Source organism: Sander lucioperca, chromosome 6 (assembly GCF_008315115.2).
Source record: "Sander lucioperca isolate FBNREF2018 chromosome 6, SLUC_FBN_1.2, whole genome shotgun sequence".
NCBI lineage: Eukaryota > Metazoa > Chordata > Actinopteri > Perciformes > Percidae > Sander > Sander lucioperca.
The window spans coordinates 1342501-1364295 of record NC_050178.1 but is presented as its reverse complement, the minus strand read 5'-3'; the positions used below and the strand labels follow the sequence as shown (position 1 = coordinate 1364295).

Below are 21795 nucleotides of genomic sequence, written 5' to 3'. Positions count from 1 at the left end.
ATGCCATGTGATCAACTTCCAAAAACAATCATTCATAAACTACCCGCCATGTTAGTGGTAAACACTGACACAAGTGATAAACCGGGTCAACATTGGCTTGCGGTATACCTTACCGAAAACAAACAAGGCTTGTTCTTTGATAGCTTTGGACACAGCCCGGCTGTTTTTCCACCGGAGATCAGTAATTTCCTCTTAAAAAATTGTGTGGAGATATACCATTCAGGGGTACAAGTGCAAAATAACTATTCTACAACCTGTGGCCAGCACTGTATCTTCTTTTTATGTAATATTCAGAAAACAATGTCTTATACAAAAGTGTTGAACATGTACGGTTCTAATCTTATCTGTAACGATGCAATGGTGAGTCATTTTGTCGATAAAATACACCCCAATGTGTGCCACGATCAGAAGTTTAAATGTGTACAATGCGCCTGTGCAACATATAGGTAGAAGTGTTTGTGTAATAGTGCTTGTTTAGTCAATAAAAAATATGTGAAAAAATAATTGTCTTACCAATTTCTGTAATAGTTTTTTATTTTTTATTTAAACCTTTTCAAAAAGAGGGCTATACATTGAAAACAATTAGACACAACAGGGTAAAAAATATGAATAGTTTTGAAAAAACTAATAGAGAAATACAAACACTATTGTCACAGTTTTACATTCAATAATGGCTTTATAGGTTTTCACAGTATGGATAAACACTTTCTTGTGTCACTGCCATGTTTAAATGGGAAAATAATGTAAAATGTATTAAAAATTAAAAAAAACAAACAAGAAATATGCGAAATAGAAAATAGATTAAAAAAAGAAAAGAAATAAAATTAGAGTGTGCCACATTCAATATTGTCACAGTTACACATTCAATAATGTCTTTTTTAGGCTTTTCACAGTAAAACATTGAGTGTGTCACAACCACAGTCAATAGGAAAATAATGCAAAACTTAGCATTAACAAATAAAAACAATCAATATGTAAAATAGAAAATAGAAAACAATCATTAAATGCCTAGGGCAACTTTTTGATGATAAAAAACTAGCCTGCATTTTAGGTGTACACAGTAAGTAGAAACATTCTCCTGTGTTACAGTCACAATCAATAGGAAAATATTGTATAATTTAGCATTAAAAATAAAAAAACAACCGATATGTGAAATAGAAAAATAGAAAATACAATCATTAAAAGGTCTTTGGGCAACTTTGCCGATAAAAATCAAAAACTAGCCCACCGTGTACTGACCATGGGTGAAGCTATACGCCCTGATCTAGGGGTGAGCGGTGAGCTTGTGCCTGTCAATGAAGGCTGTCTAAGGGGTGTGACAGTACGTACAGACCTAGGTGTGAACATGAGTGGTGAGCGTGTATCAGTCACTGTGTGAGGTCTATTAGGAGTCACAATGGCCCCTGCTTTAAATCCAGCAATAGCACGACGCACAGCGGTGTTTGGAATTACGGATAGAGGTATGTTTAAGTGTGCTAATGTCTTTAAAAAAACAGTCCACCCATTAGGCCTCAAACGGTCTGAAACATTATTGTGGGTTGTTACGCTTTTCAGTAGATCGTACAGATGACTTCCTGTCACAGTCTTATCTTCAACAACGATTTCCCCACTATTTGTCCACGAGATCTTATCATTATTACGGGCTAGAGAGGTGATTATGTATTCGGCATTGCGTTTATTCCTAGGAGGCATATGAGCCAATACTTCTGATCTCATCACATCGTCTTCTGCGATAGCGTCATGTGACTCAACATTTGAGGCTTCATCCTTTGATGCATCGCTGGGTAGGGATAGTGTAATTACATTTTTCTCACGTTCGCCCTGTTTTACCAGGGTTAGATACTTTTGCAAAACGATTGAATATTTTTTGGCTTTTTCATATACGTTAATGTCAGGCTGGCTCAATATAACACTCATGGCCCGGTCCAACTCATTTTGGACAGACTGCCGCAAAGAGGCGTTTTGTGTGTCTGAGGATTGATGCTGCTGTAATGCTGCTAATTGTTGCTGTGGCACCAGAAACATTTTCTGCGTATGTTCCATGCTAGTTCCTATTGATGAGACTAGCGATGAAGGGGATTGCAGCCCCCAATAGAGGTAACAGAAAACCACCGGTTTGAGTAATTGTTTTTTTTTTTTTAAAATGTTTGACTTTTTTATCCGCAATTAGTCTGATAACCTTCCTCTTCTTTTTCAGCAACCTGTACTGAGTGGTAGACAGCGGTATATTGCCTCTTAATACGTTCAGCGCTATTTCGCAAAGTGCATTAATAAAATCTGGGCTAGCATTCTTCACTATAACGCCCCTAGCTCGGGGTGCTGCCTTATGAAGAAGGTCAAGCAGTGTGAAATTACGTTGCATACGGATTGACATTATTAAACCCTTTGCTTTCTTGGGACATATACAACCTGTTGTGTCGATATCACAGCTGTTCTGAGTCGTAAATTATCTGGAGTTTTGGATTTATAATCTATCAGCAGGTAGCCAAATGGCGAACTTGTGGCATCGTTAAACGCTTCTAGAAAAAATTTATTATTTCCTGGGAACATCTGACGGCCTATTAAACTCATCTGAATTCGATCTCTTAAATAATATCATGTAGTTTGTGTTCAAACTGATTGTACGACTGGCCTTGCCTTGAATAAACAGATTCTGCATCAGGTATATACAGCTAAGGTTTCTGTGGTGAACATACTTTGTAAAAACACTCTGTACCTCTAAATTACCGCTGGCCTGGTTCATAAGGTCATCAATTACTAGCAGATTATTCTTAGTAGGGGGGAGCAGGGTGTCATCACAAAGTGACTCAGGGATACCTTCCACAAAATTTATATTCACTGTTTTAAGCAACTGGTCATACAGGGGTTGCCAGCACGAATAAATGTATACGATGTTATCGATCTTGTGTGATATTACTGTTGATGAATTTTCAATAATATCTTTGACAAAATATGTTTTTCCGCAGTTTGAGGGTCCACTAATAACGGCGCTGAATGGATGTTGGAGCCGGCCATCAAATCCTACAATCAGCTGGTTATTATTATTATTAGTAGCCATAAGGCAGGGTGGTGTAGTCACGGAGTACGCGTTGTTTACTGTAAACGACTTGTAACTTTTTGGTCACTGTAGCGTTTTTGAGATGAAACTGCTTTTTGTCCCGTGTTATAGTGTCTGCAGTTGTGGACAGATGGGCGGTGGCCTGCTGATTGGTCACAAATGATTGTACCAACCCTATTAATGACTGGTGTGTGACAATTTGGCATCAATATTTTATCGTAGCATACACTTCCTAGCTTTAGCCACGCCCCACCCCCTCCCGACATACTATGAGCTATTGTTACCAGTAATTCTAATGAATCTGCCTGTGAGATTTGCTCCAGAAATGCATCTACATTATATCCATCGCTGGAGTTCAACACTGTCTGGATAGACACTGTCACAGATGGCCCCCTTAGCTCGACGCTTAAAACACTGTCCTGTGACGCTGTGTCTAATGCTCTCTCAATTAACCCTGTTAGGGTACTATGCACTCGTGCTGGCACACTGCCAATATCCGTCAAATCAATATTTCGAAAATCAATGGCTTGACGAAATTCTGCTGCGCTAAAAACAGGTATCTCTCTGGACAATATTTCCGATGCCGCCATGGACACCCGACCCTCCCCCCACTGTATTGGTTTCGGTGGATTTATAAGGGGTCCCGTGTATGTACTTGTGACGGTTGGGACCTCTTGTCTGCTCCATACACGGTGTGATTATAGGAAACTCCTGTTCTCTGGTTGATGGGTGTGTCTGAAAGAAAACACATGCAGTCACATTCACCTTCATTCCCACGACACTGGTGGGGTTCCTCATTAGGTGAAATCAATGTGTCTGTCTCTGATGAGTCTTTGCTTTCTCCTTCAAGGGTGTCCTATGGGATAATAAAACACATTTGGTTAAATAATCACACACACACACACACACACATACACACATACACACATACACACACACACACACACACACACACACACACACACACACACACACACACACACACACACACACACACACCCCTTCAAACATTTGCCCACCCCTGCATACAGACTATCATAAATGCAAGGCTACACCCCCACCTTCAAACATTTGAGCCCCCTGCATACAGACTATCATAAATGCAAGGCTACACCCCATCTTCAAACATTTGATGGGGGGTTACTGTGAAGAATGCTACAGACCCATAAAACACACTATCAGGTACTCACCTCTTCTGCTCCACTTTGAAATTGGCCTTGTATTGGGGCAATTATGACTGGGGGTCCCGTTGACACAGCCGTGTCCTGGAAATCAGCCACGCCTCCACGTTGTAAAACCCCCCCCTCCTTGTCGCTGCTCATCACCGGCCCTCTCGGGGAAGTCTAACACAGCCAGTGATTGTGTGAATGACTCCTCTGCCACTGGATGCACTCTCTGCAAATCTGCAACGGCATTCAGTGTCTGAAAGCATATAGGGAAACAGTTTTAATATATAGATAGATATGTTTAGCTCATTAGTATAGTATATGCAGATAGACACAAAGCTTGGTACCTCTAGAGCATAGTTAAGGTCCTCAGTTGCTACCTCATCACAAGCAACAGTCGAACATGAGGGTTTGAGAGGGAGGTTTGCCTGAGATTTCTGAGACAGACACACACACACACACACACACACACACACACCCACACACACACACTTTGTGAGAAAATAACATCTTTTAAATATTACATACACAGTTTAATTGCTCTTTTTTTCAACTCACCACGATAAGGGTCTTCCTTATTCGGTGAAGCCGCTTTGGTTTGGGTATGCTACTGTCCTCAAATAGCTGCTGTGGTTCACAGGTCTGTTGGGGCCCTGGGATTTCAATGCTGGGGTCTATTGAAACCAGCTCACCGCACCTTCGCTTTTGTAGAGGTAAAGGCAACCTAAACAAAAAGATAACATGTAGACATTAGTTAGCTAAAACACCTGCATAAAAATAAATAATAAAAAGCACATAAACATTTTTTGTAGATAATTACCCAATTTCAGCTTTCTTGGGGTTTTCAGCTCGATTTCTTTTTCTTATTAAGCCACCGGATTTGTTTAGGAGATGACTTATATTTTGTAATACAGGTCTCCCTACATACAAACAGAACAATAGGAATACATGAAAGACCAAGCATTGACATAACATCCCATTATACAACAATGTCTTGTCAACATCTATATATATTTTACCTTGTTGAAAATCATCGTCATCGTCCCAAGCAGGTTTGCTCCTGATCTTTGGGGAAGGCCCTAGTGGTGCAAACTAGCTAGATAAACATATATTCCACAAAACGTTTTAATTCATGAATGATGTGCATGAAATATCTTAGAATAGGCTTAAACATAACATATATATATATATATATATATATATATATATATATTTTTTTTTTTTTTTTTTTTTTTTTTTTTTTAATTACTCACCTTTTGTAGACATGACTGTAGGACGTTTTTCCCTCTTGCTTTTTCCTCAAAGGATTTGAAAATAAAAAGGCACCGTTGAGGTGTTTAAGATGATCGAAGGTGGGAAGCCGAACTGACAAGCTAGCTAGCTAGCTAAAAACAGTAGGTAAAAAAAGTGACCAGACATGCCTAGACATAGCCGTTTATAGCCCCTACATACCCCTCCTCTATGACCGTCATACAGTAATAGGGGGCCCATAACTTTTTAACCCTAACCATTGGTCTAACACAGCGGTTCCCAAACTTTTTTTCCTGCGCACCCCCTTCTATGTCCCAACCGTGTTGGCGCACCCCCAATCCCCACTTAAAAAAAAAAAACGCAACAAAGCTTTGTTTTATCGCCATATAAAGACTCATGTTTAATCATGCGCAAATAACCAGAACACGCATGACAATAACAACATCAACAAAGTTTCAATATAATGCAACAAAGCTACGCACAAGCTTCCACTTTTAAGAGGACAAGTGACAGACACAGGCTCAGTAACAGAAAGCACGGTTATTTTCAGCCGCGTAAAAGAAACATTGCAGCAATAGGCTAAGCCTATTAAATGACCGTGGAGCTAGCATCATCATCATCATAACACAACGGTTATGGAAATTAGAACGACAGTACATTGAATTAAATTGCACAGGAATCACGTCCAATATTTTTGCCTCTTTCTCTCCAATCATACACTCCACCATCTCTTTGGGCGCTGGCAAACACATGTCTTCGGCAATTGTGTGCGGCAGCCCCTTTCTCCCTACTCTGTAACTGAGCAGATATGAAGCCCGTAATGCGTCTTTCGTAGACTCAACGCATGAATGAAACTGCATTTTTTTGGCTTTTCTGCAACTCCTCCAACTTTGCTTTAAAAAATGTAAGGGGCTTTTGACTTAAATTGCCATGTTTCGTGTGCAGGTGACGACGGAGATAAGACGGCTTCAGACAGCTGTTTGCTAGAACTTCACTGCACAACACGCACTGAGGCTTCGGGCAATCTGTATCGCCGATCCAAGTGAAGCCCAGACCCAGATAATTGTCATCATATTTCCTTCTTTTTTTTCCCCGTCTGGTGTTCACCCTCATCACCTCTTTTTTGCCATCTCCTTCCCTCCTCTTCGGTTTCCTCCGGCGCATCTTCTGACTCCCGCTCATTTTCTTTCTCTGTTCTCTCCGTCTCTGTTGCCTCCAAATCCTCACTCTCTCTTGGTCCCTCTCCTCCTTTGTGACTAACAACTTTATCATAAGACGTCCCACTGATTTCAGCCAGTTAAGCATATTTATAATATATGTATGGAATGAATGAAATGAGTTGGCACGCATATAGCCTAGCGGCTGCAGTGCATAAAAGAAGAGCAGTGCCTTTGTAATCGCTTTTATTTTAAATAAAAAAACTATAATTTATTAGTTTTTGATAGAAACGTAGAAGAAGACAGCTGCTGTCTTCTTCTACGTTTCTATCAAAAACTAATAAATTATAGTTTTTTTATTTAAAATAAAAGCGATTACAAAGGAAATGTTTACTGTTCATGTTTTTTTATTGTATGGAAAAATCCCACTTAAAAAAACAGACCGCCATTACATTTTTCCTCTCGCGCACCCCCTGGTGGCAGCTCGCGTACCCCTGGGGGTGCGCGTACCACACTTTGGGAATCCCTGGTCTAACACCTGCATTTTAAGACCTGTATCTAAATAAACTCCAACACGTCACACCGTTGCGGACCCGTTGACGACGTCATCACGCATTCAGACGGCGAAACGTCAATACAGACTGGGGTGGTAGCTATATGCTAACCCCCGCGCCAGACTCCCTTTTAGGAATACAGGATTTTAAAACTTCACCACACTGTAACATACCACTCCATGCAGTCACGGCTCTGGTTCTCACATACTTACCTTCCGCTCAGGGGGGACAACAAACCGGGGTATATCGATTTCATTTATTTCAATTTTTTTTTTTTTTTTTCGACCAATCAGAACGCTAGAAAAAGCTGCGCGCGCACCCCCTACCCCCCTGCCCCCCAATGCCGCCCGGTAATTACTACTTATATATATATATATATATATATATATATATATATATATATATATATATATATATATATATATTAGGGCTGGGACTCGATTAAAAAAATTAATCTAATTAATTAGAGGCTTTGTAATTAATTAATCAAAATTAATCGCATTTTAATTGCATATAAATATTAGTTACCCTGGTCCTGAAACCAGTCATCTGGTGGAGTGTGGGTGGGGTGTGGGTCCTTGTAACTTTACTCGGAGTCGGGCTAACGTCCACGCTAACTCCTATGTGTTTTGCGTTGAGGTGATATTTGAGGCTCGATGTGCTGCGGTGATACGCAAATTCCTTGTTGCATAGCTTGCACACAACCATGCTCTTGTCGACGCTTCCATCCTTTCGTTTTTTAAAACAAAATTTCCCATCCACGGGGCCAAGCAAAGCGGTCTCGTCAGCTTCTTCGTTCATGTTCACTGTGGTTTGTTGTTGTCGGAAGTCAAGAACGCTAGTTGGTGCTCCAGTATAATCGGTCCGTCGAAACTCATTCATTGAAAAACGTTCCGCGGTGCAAAAATAAGTGTGGTTAAAATTATGTTATTTATTTTTTGCGTAATTACTCTTAATTAACGCGTTAAAGTCCCGTAATTAATTAATCTTAATTAACGCATTAAAGTCCCGGCCCTAATATATATATATATATATAGTATTACAAAATACAAACAAAATGTAATGAAATGCAATTTATAAATTGGTGTCAGTTTATAAGATAAAACCATTCCAATTACTCCAATAAAAACTATAAACATGTTGTAATTTGTGTTAGTTTTCTGGCGCTCTGCTCATGAAATCCCTCTTACTTCTTAATTTTTATGTTGTCTGAATTTTATGATTTTATTCTCTTTTCATAAAATCACGTTTATCTTCTGAATATTGCAATTTTATTGTTATTTTTTCATAAATCCCTTTTTCTTCTGTCAAATGTAACCATTATTATTTTAATTTAATTTTTTTTATCTCATACTGACAAAACTTTTCAAAACTATTAATTTAATTGTATGTTTTTATGTTGTAACCCGATATCCCTTTTATTTTGATCATTTTCATTTAATATAAATATATTATTTAAATGAATTATTTAAAATATTTTTCTATAATAATGATTAAAACTAACAAATATAGTATTACAAAAGAAATACTAAAAATTAAATAAATATAAATTTATGAAGTAGGCTCAGAGTATAATATAAAAACATTCAGATTAAAATAATAAAAACTGTAAACATGTTTTAATGTGTATTAGTTTTCTGTCGCTCTGCTTGTAGTTCCTGCTGGTGTCCACCAGAGGCTCTGGTCATGACACCACTCACCAGCAGAGAGATGCTTTTTGGTTTTAAGTGTAAATTGTTTTACATTATTAAAACTTTTTTTCATGTAATTACTTTGTCTTCTTCAATTCAATTTATTTTCTGTATATTAAGATTTTATTATCAATGTTTTAGTCTGTCAGTGGAAATAGCCTGACATAAATATCAGTAAACTATTTGTGGATGAAGCCTGTGAATGCACCCTTTACCTTTAACATAAAAGAAGGACACTGTGTGTGATAATGTAAACGCACACAGCTCGCAATCACGGATATATTTTGGTCAAATGAAAAGTTATTTTTTCATTGGTTAATTTGACCCTGAACAACAGAAATTGTTTGCAGTGTATCACTCATCTGTTCATGTCTTACAGATTCACAAACAACTGAACGGAAATCAGTTTATTACTGGTTAGAATGGATGACATACGCTGCACAACAAGCTAATGTTAACAATTGTATAGCATGTTCCACTGGGAGGCCACAGTTAGGCACCATCCCATTCAAAGACTTCCTAGAAGCCTGGTTTGGAAAGTGGAGCACCTTAATTAGTTCTTTTCTAGTTTCTTTCACAGTCGCTGCATCTCTCCTGGTGGCCTGTGGGTGCTGTACTGTACCTTGTCCCTGAGGTTTAGTGCAAAGATGGTTTGAAACCATGATGACAAAAACCATGTACAAACAACTGCAACACGGAGACCATGACAATGATGAGACCAACATCTAATTGAAAAAGTTTAATGTTGATGTGAATGCTTAATGATGTACATTATGAAAATCACAAGAAGAGTAATGTACTGAGACATTTCAGGATTACACAATGTTATACATAATTTTATACATATACTCACACATTCATATACTCATTTACTCATTTATATTCACATACTCATATATATATATATATTTATACACTTATTGAAGTTGCAAATGTTTACTCATTTACTCTATGACAACCTGGAATCTATCAAAGTCCTTGTTACCAGTTTTAAAGATGAGAAAGAGACTTGTAAAAAAATTCTCTATGTTAACAGTGCCATGGATATTGTAGATCAAAGCCTAGCCCAGCAAACGGGCTGTGTGCTTGATAGATTATTAAAGTATAGCACTGATTTCATGGAATATATTGATGTTGACACCAATGTAGACGTGAAGGACTTTGATAGATTCCATGTCTTCCTGTCAGCCAGAGGACCCCAAATGGAAACCTGTCTTAGGGAGACTAATCGAAATCAGGTACACCAGTTTCCAAAGGCATTTAATTAAAATTCAATTGAAAACATTTAATTGAATTGTCATCATGGTGATTAAGCAATCCCCACACATATGCTGTAGTTTTATACATTAATACCTTATACTGTATGCAAATGAAGAGTCAGCTATTCTTGTTAGCAAATGATTGTTAAAAACATCTTTTAACTGCATCACATTGTAGAGGTAGTGAATTAAGCATAAATAGATATTCTTTTACTACATTGAGATGAGCATATTGGGCAGCTGAGTAAGGTGTCGATGAATGACCAGTATGTACTAACGATAAGAATTAGGCTTCTTGAGTAAATGCTTGCCTCTAAGTTCTGTTGAAACTGTTTGTCAAGACCTTGAATATGACTGCAATAAAATGTATCTCTTGTTGCCTCTACACAGCCTACCACTAACACGGAAGAACCCAGTCAGCCGCTACAGTCACTACTTCAGAAGAAAGCCCCACAGATTCTTACAGAGTATGACTACAGGTGTCCTGTCAGAGCCATCGAGGAAGCTCCTTGTGAAGACGTGCATAGGAGATTTGGTGGAGAGGTGTGGTTTATGAGTATCTATTTTTCTTTTAACTGTATTTTAATTTTGTAATTATTTAAGTTTCTTGCTGTTTTCACCTTATATCTGGTCATTTGTTTGATGTGTTTTATTGTCTTTGCCCTTGCAACATTGTTGTTGTAACATTGTAACACACGCTCTAAAAATTTGATTATTATTACTGCACCATACCACACTTTGGCATGAATATCTAACTTTAAAAATATGTTTGCACTGAAACAAAAACAACAGTATACCTGTGTCACTGAATGAGGAAGTGGCAATGTTTTTGTCCTATTTTCCGAGTCAGGTATGGCTGCGTCCCGTCTCATGCCGTCCCGTCCCGCCTGGAGCCGTCCCCGATCTTCTGCTTTTCAAAATAAAAGCTTGCGCCCGGGCTTCTGCTCGCGCCCGAGCTTCTGCTTTTCAAAATAAAAGCTCGTGTCTGGAGCGTCCCGTGTCGTGCCATCCCGTCTCATGCCATCCCGCCTGGTGCGGGGCCTACTTTTCAAAATAAAAGCTCGCGTCTGAAATCCCGTCTCATGCCATCCCGCCTGGTGCGAGCCTACTTTTCAAAATAAAAGCTCGCGTCTGGAATAAAATACTTTAAAGCAGCCTGGAGCGTCCCGTCTCATGCCGTCCAAAGTAAAAGCTTGAGTCGACTATCATGCTAATGAATAAAATACTTGATATATTTGGTGTTTTTTTAACTAAACAGTAACGGCAATCATACAAATGAATAAAAAATACTTTAAAAAATATATGTCTACAAGATAAATGCAGACTATCATACTGATGAATAAAATACTTAAAAATATATGACCATAAAATAAATGCAGATTATAGGCAAACTAAAACATTCCTTCTATGGCTGCAACCTGGAGCCTCCCATCTCATGCTATTTTATGTTCTAGTACTTAAAGACAATAAACAATGACTATTAGACAAGAGTAGCGGGGGGGACACAATTTGTGCTAAAGAATAATGATTTAATCATCTAGATTAGGTCAGGAGAATGGGGTCTGGATAGGGGCTTGTTGATGGAAGGGCCGCAGACAGGAAGATGTGAGGGGGTAAGGCCATCTCTACTTTGGGCAGCTCCCTTGTGTGACAATGGGCTGAGACATTTTGTTTTCCTTAGTCTGGAGTAAATGAAAACAGCTTTGTTAACAGCATTTAATAAAAAAAAACAAACAAAAAAAACAAAAACAAAAAAACCCTCTAAAATAGCCACAAGAAATTGTGGCGATGACCGACCCCGACAAATTACATTTTGAGTCTTTAAAGTCCTGCAAGGTACTTCAGGGAGAGGGCATTGTAAAAGGAGAAAACCCTAGGAGAAATTGGTATTCAAAACAGGTCAGAGTCATTGTGCTGTTGTTCCTGTGAATGCATTGTGAGGTCATTAAAACACAGAATGTGCCGGTGGCTCACATTCAAAATATCTTGTATACCAACTCCTTTTTTTCATCCATCACCATTTGAAAAATGCACAAACATGCTAGTAAGTTACAGCAATTATTTCAACAAAATACATTTTTTCAAAAGCTACAGAAGGTCATCACTTGCTGCCAATATCTCAAAAGCGTAATTTCTTTTACTGTAATTATTAGGTATTTAACTGTTGAATACCTTTGTTATTACACTTATATATCTTGAGGTATGTTTTTCTCATTGTATCATTTTTGATCAAAAGGAAAGTTACAATAAAAAAACATGAGCAGATTCAATACAAACTATATATCATGTTTTAAAGGTCCCATGGCATGAAAATGTCACTTTATGGAGGTTTTTTAACATTAATATGAATTATTATATATTGAAAATAATTCGCAATTTCGTATTTTTGACCCTCTGAACTTACCGTTGGACACGCCTCGGCTCCAGGCGGGACGGCATGAGACGGGACGCTCCAATTGATTCCCGTGTCACCCTCTACTGTAAACATGTTTTAATGTGTGTATTAGTTTTCTGTCGCTCTGCTTGAAGTTCCTGCTGGTGTCCACCAGGGGGCGCCATGACACCACCCACCAGCAGAGAGATGCTTCCTCTGAATGCAGTTCAGTGGTTACATTAGACAGAGGGAAAAAGTTATTTTATGAGAAAATAACAAAGAATCTTAATTTTCAGAAGTAAAAAGTAATTTAAGAAAAACGTAATTTTAGAAAGAATAAAATCGTTAAATACAGAAAATAATAAAATAAAATAAAAAGTAATTATGAGAAAATTAATAATAAAATTGTTATATCCAAAAATTAAACAATTTAAAAAGGAAAACAAATTGTATGAAAAAAAAATTTAAAATAAAATCGTGATATTCAGAAAATTAAAAAATAATTGAAGAAAAAAGGATTTCATGAAAAAATTACAAATAAAATCTTAATATTCAGAAATAAAAAAAAATAACAAGGAAAACTAATTTAATGGAGTCAAAAATTGAGAATAAAATTGTAATATGCAGGAAAAAAAAGCAAGACGACAAAGTGATTATATGAAAAAAGTTGTAATAATGTAAAACCATTTACACTTAAAACCAAAAAGCATCTCTCTGCTGGTGAGTGGTGTCATGGCGCCCTCTGGTGGACACCAGCAGGAACTACAAGCAGAGCGACAGAAAACTAATACACATTAAAACATGTTTACAGTTTTTATTATTTTAATTTATATCTTTTTATCGCAAAATCGCAATATTCAGAAGATGAACATGATTTTATGAAAAGGATAAAATCTTAAAATTCAGAAAATAAAAACTAATTTCAGAAGAAAAAGTTATGATAAAATTTAGGATAAAATCGTAATATTCAGAAACCATAAAAATTAAGAAGTAAGAGGGATTTCATGAGCAGAGCGCCAAAAAACTAACACAAATTACAACATGTTTACAGTTTTTATTGTAGTAATTGGAGTGGTTTAATCTTATAAACTGACCCCAGTTTATAAATTGAATTTTATAAAATTTTATGTTTGTATTTTGTACAATATACAATAATAATAATATACAATATATATATATATATATATATATATATATATATATATATATGTGCGAGCATGGTTTGGACTAAAAAAGGTGGTGTACATGATGACATACAAGCTAATCAGCACAAAGAAGTGCATAAAAAGTCACCAAAATGAAGTATTTGAACCTCATAATTAAATACAAAATGAGGAAAAAACTGCAAAAAGGTCCACTTAAAAAAAAAGAAAGAAGCCCTTCCATAAGTCTGGCTACGGGCCTGAAAGTCCAGAATGTCACAGCGCCTGTCAGCGATATCCTATACCCGTTAATAATATTTAAAAAGGAAAAAACAAAAGAACTCAACTATGAAAGAAAACCAACTTTTACAAAGAAATGCCCGTTACTCTAATCTAAATGAATGTGGGAAAAAACAAAGACAATATAGCACTTGAAGACAGTCCTATAAAAAAATCAACATATGAGACCACTTTCCAGCATATTTTAGGAGCCAACATCAAATGGTCAAACAGTATGCCGTAGGCTACCTTTAAGTCATTTAGGTTTCATTCAGACCAGCAGCATGTTTTAATGTCCTGATGAACGATACTAAAGAAGGAAAAACAAAGACAATACACTCAACATGTCATAAATTCTACTAGATTTGATACATTTCACGGTTCATGACTTACAATCATTATCTCCGCTCCAAGTTTGAACTCATCTAAACAGCTGACTGGAGTTGTTTTACAGCAACCTTTCTCCCGTCCCTGCTGTATTCTGGGCTCTATGAAAACAAATGCACTTCCTATATGATCAACTTCGCCTACACACTCTCACGTTACATGCTGTAGATCTTTTTAAATGAACACAGCACCTACCGTGAGGCAAAATGTTTGGCCTTCAGCAGAGAGAGAGAGAGAGAGAGAGAGAGAGAGAGAGAGAGAGAGAGAGAGCTTCCCAGGGTCGTGTCATCATTCCCATTACACATATTTTAAATGTCATAAACAATTAAGGCCTACTACTTTTGCTTTAGGAATAAAATTCAAAAACTGTAAACAACAAAACATGGCTCTTATATGTATTGATCAGAGGTCAGCTAAAGAGGAAACACATCTTTTAATTTAAATCTTTAACTTTTAACAACTAACCCCTGATAGACAACAACCAGCGTCTGCAGCAGTGTAGCTTGAAGCTGAAGTTCTCAAACTGGGGTCCAGGGACTCCAAAGGGTCCTTAAGGGGTGTCCAGAGGGTCTCCTACAAAATAAAAGCTCATCTCACTCCAACACATTAAACTCTGCACTGTTTACATCTTTTTAATACTAAGTCACTAAAAATAAAGTACAGTAGATACAATTTGAAATCAACTTTGGTCATTGTTCTATATTCATCCAGGTTTTGGACTTTGGACTGGGCTTTAGACTTTTTAAACGCTTCATCCAACACAACACACTCACTTCTCCACTGTTTATCTGCATGTCCAGTATGTTGCAAACACACACATGTTCTCCAAAACCTGGAGGAATAAATATAGAGCAGCAGAGTGGTGTCTAGATGTTTCAGGTCGGGGCTGCTGTCTTAGAAACTGACCCAAGAGAGTAAAATCACTCTTATTCCTTTTACACAAGTTTCAGCTGAAACAAACTGTCACGCTGCAAAGAATAATATATAGAACAATATTGAGTTTTAATTCAAGATTTTCAATAGTAAAGTTTGAATACATTTAAACTGAAATTACATAAAGGCACTATATTATCGCTTAACAACAGTGCAAGAACATAGTAAGGTGTACTGTACAGACTTTGTCTTGTTATATTAAAGTAAAGATACATTTGAGCTAATACACCAGGGTACTTTATTCACTTTCTCACTGAGTTAGATAAGAAGATCAATACCACATCTCAGCCTTAAAAAGGACATATTATTCTTTTTCATGTTTTTTGTCACATTGATGTTATGATGTCAGATTTTCATGTTAAACGTGGCCAAAAAATAAATAATGAGAAACATATTTTAGAGAAATCAGATCTCCAACCGGTTGTGTAGCATTTGGTTTAGAAGCCTTTTCACAGTACAAAGTCCTGCTATATACTCCGTAGCAGTAGCTCAAACTTCAACTAGTGAAACAAGTACAAACACAAAATACAAGTATGAACCTGACAATGCTATATAAGAGTTGTCCTTTAACCATTCTTTTAAATACAGAAGCAACCAATGCCTTACAAACAATTACACAATCAACTAGAACTGCAAGACAAAATCAATGAACCTATTCATTGTGATATAACACAAGCATAAAATAACTGAAAACTAAATAAATGTTTCCAGCAACACAGACATTATCAATGCCTTTCTATCATTAATGAATGAAGTTCAATTCCATCCATTCCATTCATTAATGGATCAAGTTCATTTGGCTCTGGAGTTGAACCTGCAGGAAAAAAAGACAAAACAATATTAAAGAAATTAAATTAAACTTTCTTGATCATATTCAGGCTGCACAATCACAGTTTTACCGCTAACACATCATTTATTTTTGGTGTCTGATCTACACAGATCTGCCCCAAAATGCATTCTTTTCTGTTTAGAAATAAAGTTAATGTTAATGCACAAACATGAACCAGAATATCAGGTGCACTTAGAGACACCTAATGCTTTGTGTGTGTCGCTGCGTGATTAGAATAGAGTCCTACATCAAATCTATTCAATCATTTTAAGGCTTGAATGAATTTAAGCAGTCTCATCTTTTCACTCTCGGCTTCACACATATGGCTGTAAAACTAGAGGCCAGAGTTCAAACAAACATTAAAAACTATGCATAAAAGTTAACTTTTTGGCTTGTTACTTTTGAAAACAAAAAAACAGCAACATCAGGCAGTGTGCACACTCAGATTTAATGTACTACAGACTGCTGATATTTCATTAAGAAATGTGAAACTGACACCATCGATGAGTTCAAAGTTTTCATCATGTTTGTTCAGATGCAGCAGCTAGATAACAAGGTGGAGACCAGGCTCCAGTCCTTAAATCAGAGGACATCTTTAACTGGTTCATCAAACTAACTACTCACCAACATCAAGCTTAATGTAGATTTTTTGAAGTTTCTGAATGAATGGAAATTTACATCTGTAGTGTCCACTGTCAGCCCTCGTCGTATTTCTGATGGTTATGGAGGCGTTGCCTTGTTTCAGTTCATCTGGAAAATGTGAGACTCGACCTTTGAACTGCTCACTCTGACCTGGACGCTCGTCACTGTAAAGATCACCATTATCATACAGGAACACCTTCTGACCATCATCAGTTTTCTGGGAAACTTTCTTCCAGACAAACTGTGTCAACTCAATGGTCTCCTTGGTGCTGAGGGAACAGGGTAAAATAGCATCACTGCCTTCTTCCACTTTGATGACTTTTGGCTCTGGAAGATAAAAAACATGTATTAATCAATATGTTTACATGCAGAGTCATCAGTTAGTAATTATTAAGACAGAAAAATATTTTAAACAGAATTATTCCACAAAGGCCGTTTTACAATCAGTTTAGTTTGTAGTCTAATTTCTCCTACATAATTATATCTGCATATTTTTTTAAACATAACCAAAATATTGTACTTATCTATTGTACTGCATTATATAATTTACATACCTTTCATTACATATATGATACATGAGTACATTATAACATCCTGTCGTATGAATTGAAGCAGTCCCATCTTTTCACTCTCGGCTTCACACATATGGCTGTAAAACTAGAGGCCAGAGTTCAAACAAACATTAAAAACTATGCATAAAAGTAGAGTTAACTTTTTGGCTTGTTACTTTCAAAAACAAAATCAAAATGCAGATGCATCTCTAAGCAACATCAGGCAGTGTGCACACTCAGATTTAATCTACTACAGACCGCTGATATTTCATTAAGAAATGTGAAACTGACACCATCGATGAGTTCAAAGTTTTCATCATGTTTGTTCAGATGCAGCAGCTAGATAACAAGGTGGAGACCAGGCTCCAGTCCTTAAATGAGAGGACATCTTTGTTAAATCAAAGTACTCACCAACATGAAGCTTTTTGAAATTTAGAATTTTTGAGGTTTCTGAATTAATGGAAACATACATCTGTAGTCTCCACTGTCAGCCCTCGTTGTATTTCTGATGATTATGGAGGCGTTGCCTTGTTCCAGTTTATCTGGAAAATGTGAGACTCGACCTTTGAACTTCCAACTTGGAAGCTCGTCACTGTAAAGATCACCATTATCATACAGGAACACCATCTGATCATCATCAGTTTTACGCCAGACAAACCGTGTTGACCAAAGGTCCTTCTTGGTCCAGAGGGAACAGGGTAAAATAACATCACTGCCTTCTTCCACTGTGATCCAGGGAAGAAGGCAGGCATTGCTGTGTTTCAGTTCAATTTCAAAATGAAAGAACAGACCTATGAACTGCTGAATCTGACATTCTCTGCCAGTATTGGAATGCTGGCCCTTGTCATAAAATAACACATCCACAGCATCTTTCTTCCAGTCAATTTGGCTAGCATTCTGGGATGGGAGGAAAACGATCACAATTGTCTTTGCGGCAGGGAGCCTCTGCAAAATAGCCTCTGGAAGGAACTTGTTTTGGTGGAATGTGTACATTCAAAAGTTGTTTTAGTCGTTCATGCAACAGAAAACTCAAATTGGACAGATAGTCTAGCTAGCTGTCTGGATTTACCCTGCAGAGATCTGAGGAGCAGTTAACCGTAGTCCTCATAAATTCACCGGAGTTCAAATTTCCAACACAAAGAAAGAGGAAGGTAATGGACATCGGCGAAAAAAGACATGCATCCTGCAGAATTTCCTGTGGCACCAGAGCAATCCCGGAAGTTGAACGTTGTGGATATAGACTAGTCTAGGGTTAACACTTTTGGAAACTTACTTGTACTACTTGTTCTTGATGTTATTTCTACGTAAAAGAAAAGCTGCTGCTGCAACCGCAAGTACAACAGCAAGAATTTCAGTACAGCTCCAGTAAGTATTTTGGTCCACATGCTCATTTTGTCTGAAACACATCATAAAAAGTGAGTTTTAGTTTAGTGTAGTTAGTTTATTTTGAACATGTGACTACATATGTTCAGTAGATTGGTCGTAGACTAACGCATTCTCATGAATGGGTTTGTATGATATGGTATGAAAACGTATGCACAACAATTCGAGTTTAGCTGACAAAAAGTCAGCGTCATGCAAGGACGAAAGTTACACTTAGACATCAAAACAACTGCTTAAAAAAAAAAAAAAAAAGATCATGGTTTGGATTAAAACATTCCTGGTACACAAACTTGTTTCCTGGGTAAACATCTTTTGTTTTCCCCCGGGAAGAGAACTCTGCTTGAAAGTCCTGTGTTTTACAGCAGCAGTCATTGTGGTGTTGACAGTAATAAATACGTGGAATACATTTCAATCAGGAGAGACTTCGTTGCAGATATGCAAAGATTTATTGTACGAATGCATGATATGACATGTACAGTCTTTGGAGATTAGACTCCATCATTATGAAATGATGTATATATTTAGGGGGTTAGAGAGCCAGAGGGTTGTGCTCTTAGCCTGAAGTGACAACTGAGCAGCAGAGAGAGACAGGTTTAAAACAGGGATGTCATGCTGTGATTGGCTCGTGAAATTCAAGGCCGCTTTTGATTGGTTAGATAAAAGTGAACGCCTCTAACAGCTGTTCAGTTTTAGAAGAGAGAGAAATATGATTAAATTTAGAAGTCTTCCTGCAAGAATTTACGCTGAGCTCCATTTCAATCAGGAGAGACTTTGTTGCAGATATGCAAAGATTTATTGTACGAATGCATGATATGACATGTACAGTGTTGGAGATTAGACTCCATCATTATGAAATGATATATATATTTAGGGAGTTAGAAAGCCAGAAGCTGATCCCCCAAAACGTGACGAAAACTGATGAAAGGAACATACTTACCTAAATGGGCTGCAATGAAACTGTGAATTGATTCAGCTTTGTAGTGTAATCATGCTTTGTAGTGAATCTGTGATTTGATTCAGCTCGTAGTGTAATCAGGCTTGTAGTGAATCTGAATTGATTCAGGCTTGTAGTGTAATCAGGCTTGTAGTGATAAACAGCCCCCAAAATAAAAGGAAAACAAATTGTGGCAATTTAGCCGGTACAAAAAGCTGGCCAGCCAAAGAATGAAACAAAACGACTACCCATGGTTTTTTTTGTTTTAAATGTATCCTCGGCCCGGCGGCCGGGTTAGCAATTCTTGCCACTGCACAGCGTCCTAGTTTGGCTAAACTTGATCTTGGCCCGACGGCCGGGTTAGCTACTCTTAATGCGGCACAGCGTCCGGGTTTGGCTACACTTGATCTCGGTCCGACAGCCAGGTTAGCTACTCTTACCGCGGCACAGCGTTCGGGTTTGGCTACACTTGATCTCGGCCCGACGGCCGGATTAGCTACTCTTACCGCGCACAGCGGCCGGGTCTGGTTATTATTATCATCGGCCTGGCAGCCGGGTTACCTAACTTATCCTCGGCTCAGCGTCCAGGTTCGCCTGTTCTTATCCTCGGCACAGCGTCCAGGTTCGCTTATTCTTACCTCGGCACAGCGACCGGGTTTCAAAATGAAAAGATGAAAATACATGTAGATGAGATGCCAATGTGTAATAGTGCCAAATTAACTCATGAATGTGAGAATAATGTATATGAGATGCCAAGATGAAATTGTGTAAATCGACACATTGAATGGGAGAATATATCAGAGATCAATACAGCACCACCAGTTATATGCATGCTTACCAGGATTAAAGGAGAACTCCGGGCAATTTTTACGTTAATCTTGATCGCTATACTATTTTGAGTACTGTCTATAGCAAAAACCACGAGCCGAAGTGATGCTAGCAACATGGAGCTGTTGTAGCTAAATGCCCAGAGTTCCCGTTAGCTAAAACGGCAGTTATGGGGGCATAAACTAAAGAGTGCCTTTGTGCCTCTTAACAGACTCAAAATGCTATTAAAATGTCTGTGCAACATGAACAGGGCCCTTACATGACAACAAGATGCATTTAGCAACTTAGCCATTGTTGAAATTCACATACCCTGTTAGCTGCTAGCTGCCGTCTGGGATGAGTAAGTGTGTTCAGCCAGGCTCCGGTAATAATCATCATGCTGCAGTCCCGTGTGTATTTGTAACATAAATATCCATTTAGTGTGCAATCCATTTGCAATGTGCAATTGGTGAGTAGGAGTCTTGTCCGTGTCGATCGCTGTGGTTTCCTTAGCCGGGCTAGCATGCCCGGCCGGCATCCGTGCCTCTGCTTCCTCCCTGCCCTCCTGGCTTCACGCGGCCGACAACAATACAACGAGCGCCTGCTGGTCTGGTGGAAGTCTTCCAGAAGACCGTTCAAGCCTTCACCGCGAAAAATTTTATTTTATTTCCCCCTCAAAAATAGGTAATTGAGCACTGTAGTGGTTATGACCATATTAGTGACTATGCTACATGGAAACGGACCAAATTATGTTTGGGTCCTGTACAGTAAAATAGTGTTTTAGACGGCTAGCTGTAGTATCGCTAAGTCCCGTGGGAATTCAGTTGTAGCAGGAAAAAGGTAAATAGCAAATTCCTCTGTACAGGTGACACAGTTTTCGAACAATAACGACACCCGTTTGCCCGGTAAGATGGAACTAACGGCACCATACTTAGGATAGGGATTCTCCCAAAAACTGAAATTAAGATTAGATTAGATTTGCTGAAGGATAGTTTACTTTGAGACAACTTGTAATATATATAAAATAAACATAAAACACAATGAAGACCCACAGATAATAAGATGAAAATGAAAGTAGATAGCTGATGCGAAGTGACTGCCATTGTACAAAATAAACCAATACCGTGCTGAGAATACTTTACATTGATAGACCATTTATAAACTAGAAAATGCATTTCCTGCGGAAAATGCGTGGGAATGCTGAATAACTGAATTGCTAACACTAAACTGGTTGAATAGCTTAAATCAGTGAGAAGAAGTTGAAGTAGTGAGAGCAGTTGAAACAGTGGAAATCGTTTTAATACGTATGAATTTCATTAAAAAGTTAAAAGCTTATGCTAAACTGAACTGTTGGCTTTAAAAGTTGAATAATGACAAAATAAGTAAAACATTGTGAGG

At 37.8% G+C, this 21795-nt stretch overlaps 2 protein-coding genes and 1 long non-coding RNA gene across 5 annotated transcripts in view; 2 read left to right on the top strand and 1 right to left on the bottom strand.

Annotated features, from left to right (window-relative positions):
- Positions 1–6521, top strand: part of LOC116050327 (butyrophilin subfamily 2 member A2-like) — a 29983-nt gene extending 23462 nt beyond the window's left edge. The window contains exon 4 of the mRNA XM_031300301.2: positions 6421–6521. Coding sequence (XP_031156161.2) covers positions 6421–6521 — 101 coding nt within the window. The remainder of the gene's footprint in view (positions 1–6420) is intronic.
- Positions 6522–6997: 476 nt separating this feature from the next.
- Positions 6998–21795, top strand: part of LOC116050299 — a 17981-nt gene continuing 3183 nt past the window's right edge. Inside the window, exons 1-2 of the long non-coding RNA XR_004105055.2 lie at positions 6998–7161; positions 21091–21094. This is a non-coding gene — a long non-coding RNA (uncharacterized LOC116050299). The remainder of the gene's footprint in view (positions 7162–21090; positions 21095–21795) is intronic.
- On the bottom strand, positions 15860–18151 carry LOC116050297 (CD276 antigen-like). 3 transcript variants are annotated; one of them, XM_036002500.1, is made up of 4 exons: positions 18065–18151; positions 17685–17836; positions 16705–17049; positions 15860–16065 (listed from the first exon to the last, which is right to left on the bottom strand). In XM_036002500.1, exons 2-4 carry the CDS (start codon positions 17743–17745, stop codon positions 15977–15979), a joined length of 495 nt encoding a protein of 164 aa, XP_035858393.1. In that variant the 5' UTR covers positions 17746–17836; positions 18065–18151; the 3' UTR covers positions 15860–15976. The 3 variants fall into 3 exon arrangements, 2 of the variants coding, with proteins under 2 accessions (XP_035858393.1, XP_031156139.1); XM_031300279.1 differs by lacking the exon at positions 18065–18151 and having other exon boundaries at positions 15860–15989; positions 16022–16065; positions 17685–17999; XR_004105054.1 differs by lacking the exon at positions 18065–18151 and having other exon boundaries at positions 16694–17049; positions 17685–17999.

Coding starts and splice junctions, on each gene's coding strand:
- LOC116050297 (XM_036002500.1), bottom strand. CDS start 17,745: ATGTATGTTTCCATTAATTCAGAAACCTCAAAAATTCTAAATTTCAAA. Junction 17,050..17,684: donor TTTCAAAAAGCTTCATGTTG/GTGAGTACTTTG, acceptor TTTATCTTCCAG/AGCCAAAAGTCATCAAAGTG. Junction 16,066..16,704: donor CTACATTAAGCTTGATGTTG/GTGAGTAGTTAG, acceptor TTTTTCCTGCAG/GTTCAACTCCAGAGCCAAAT.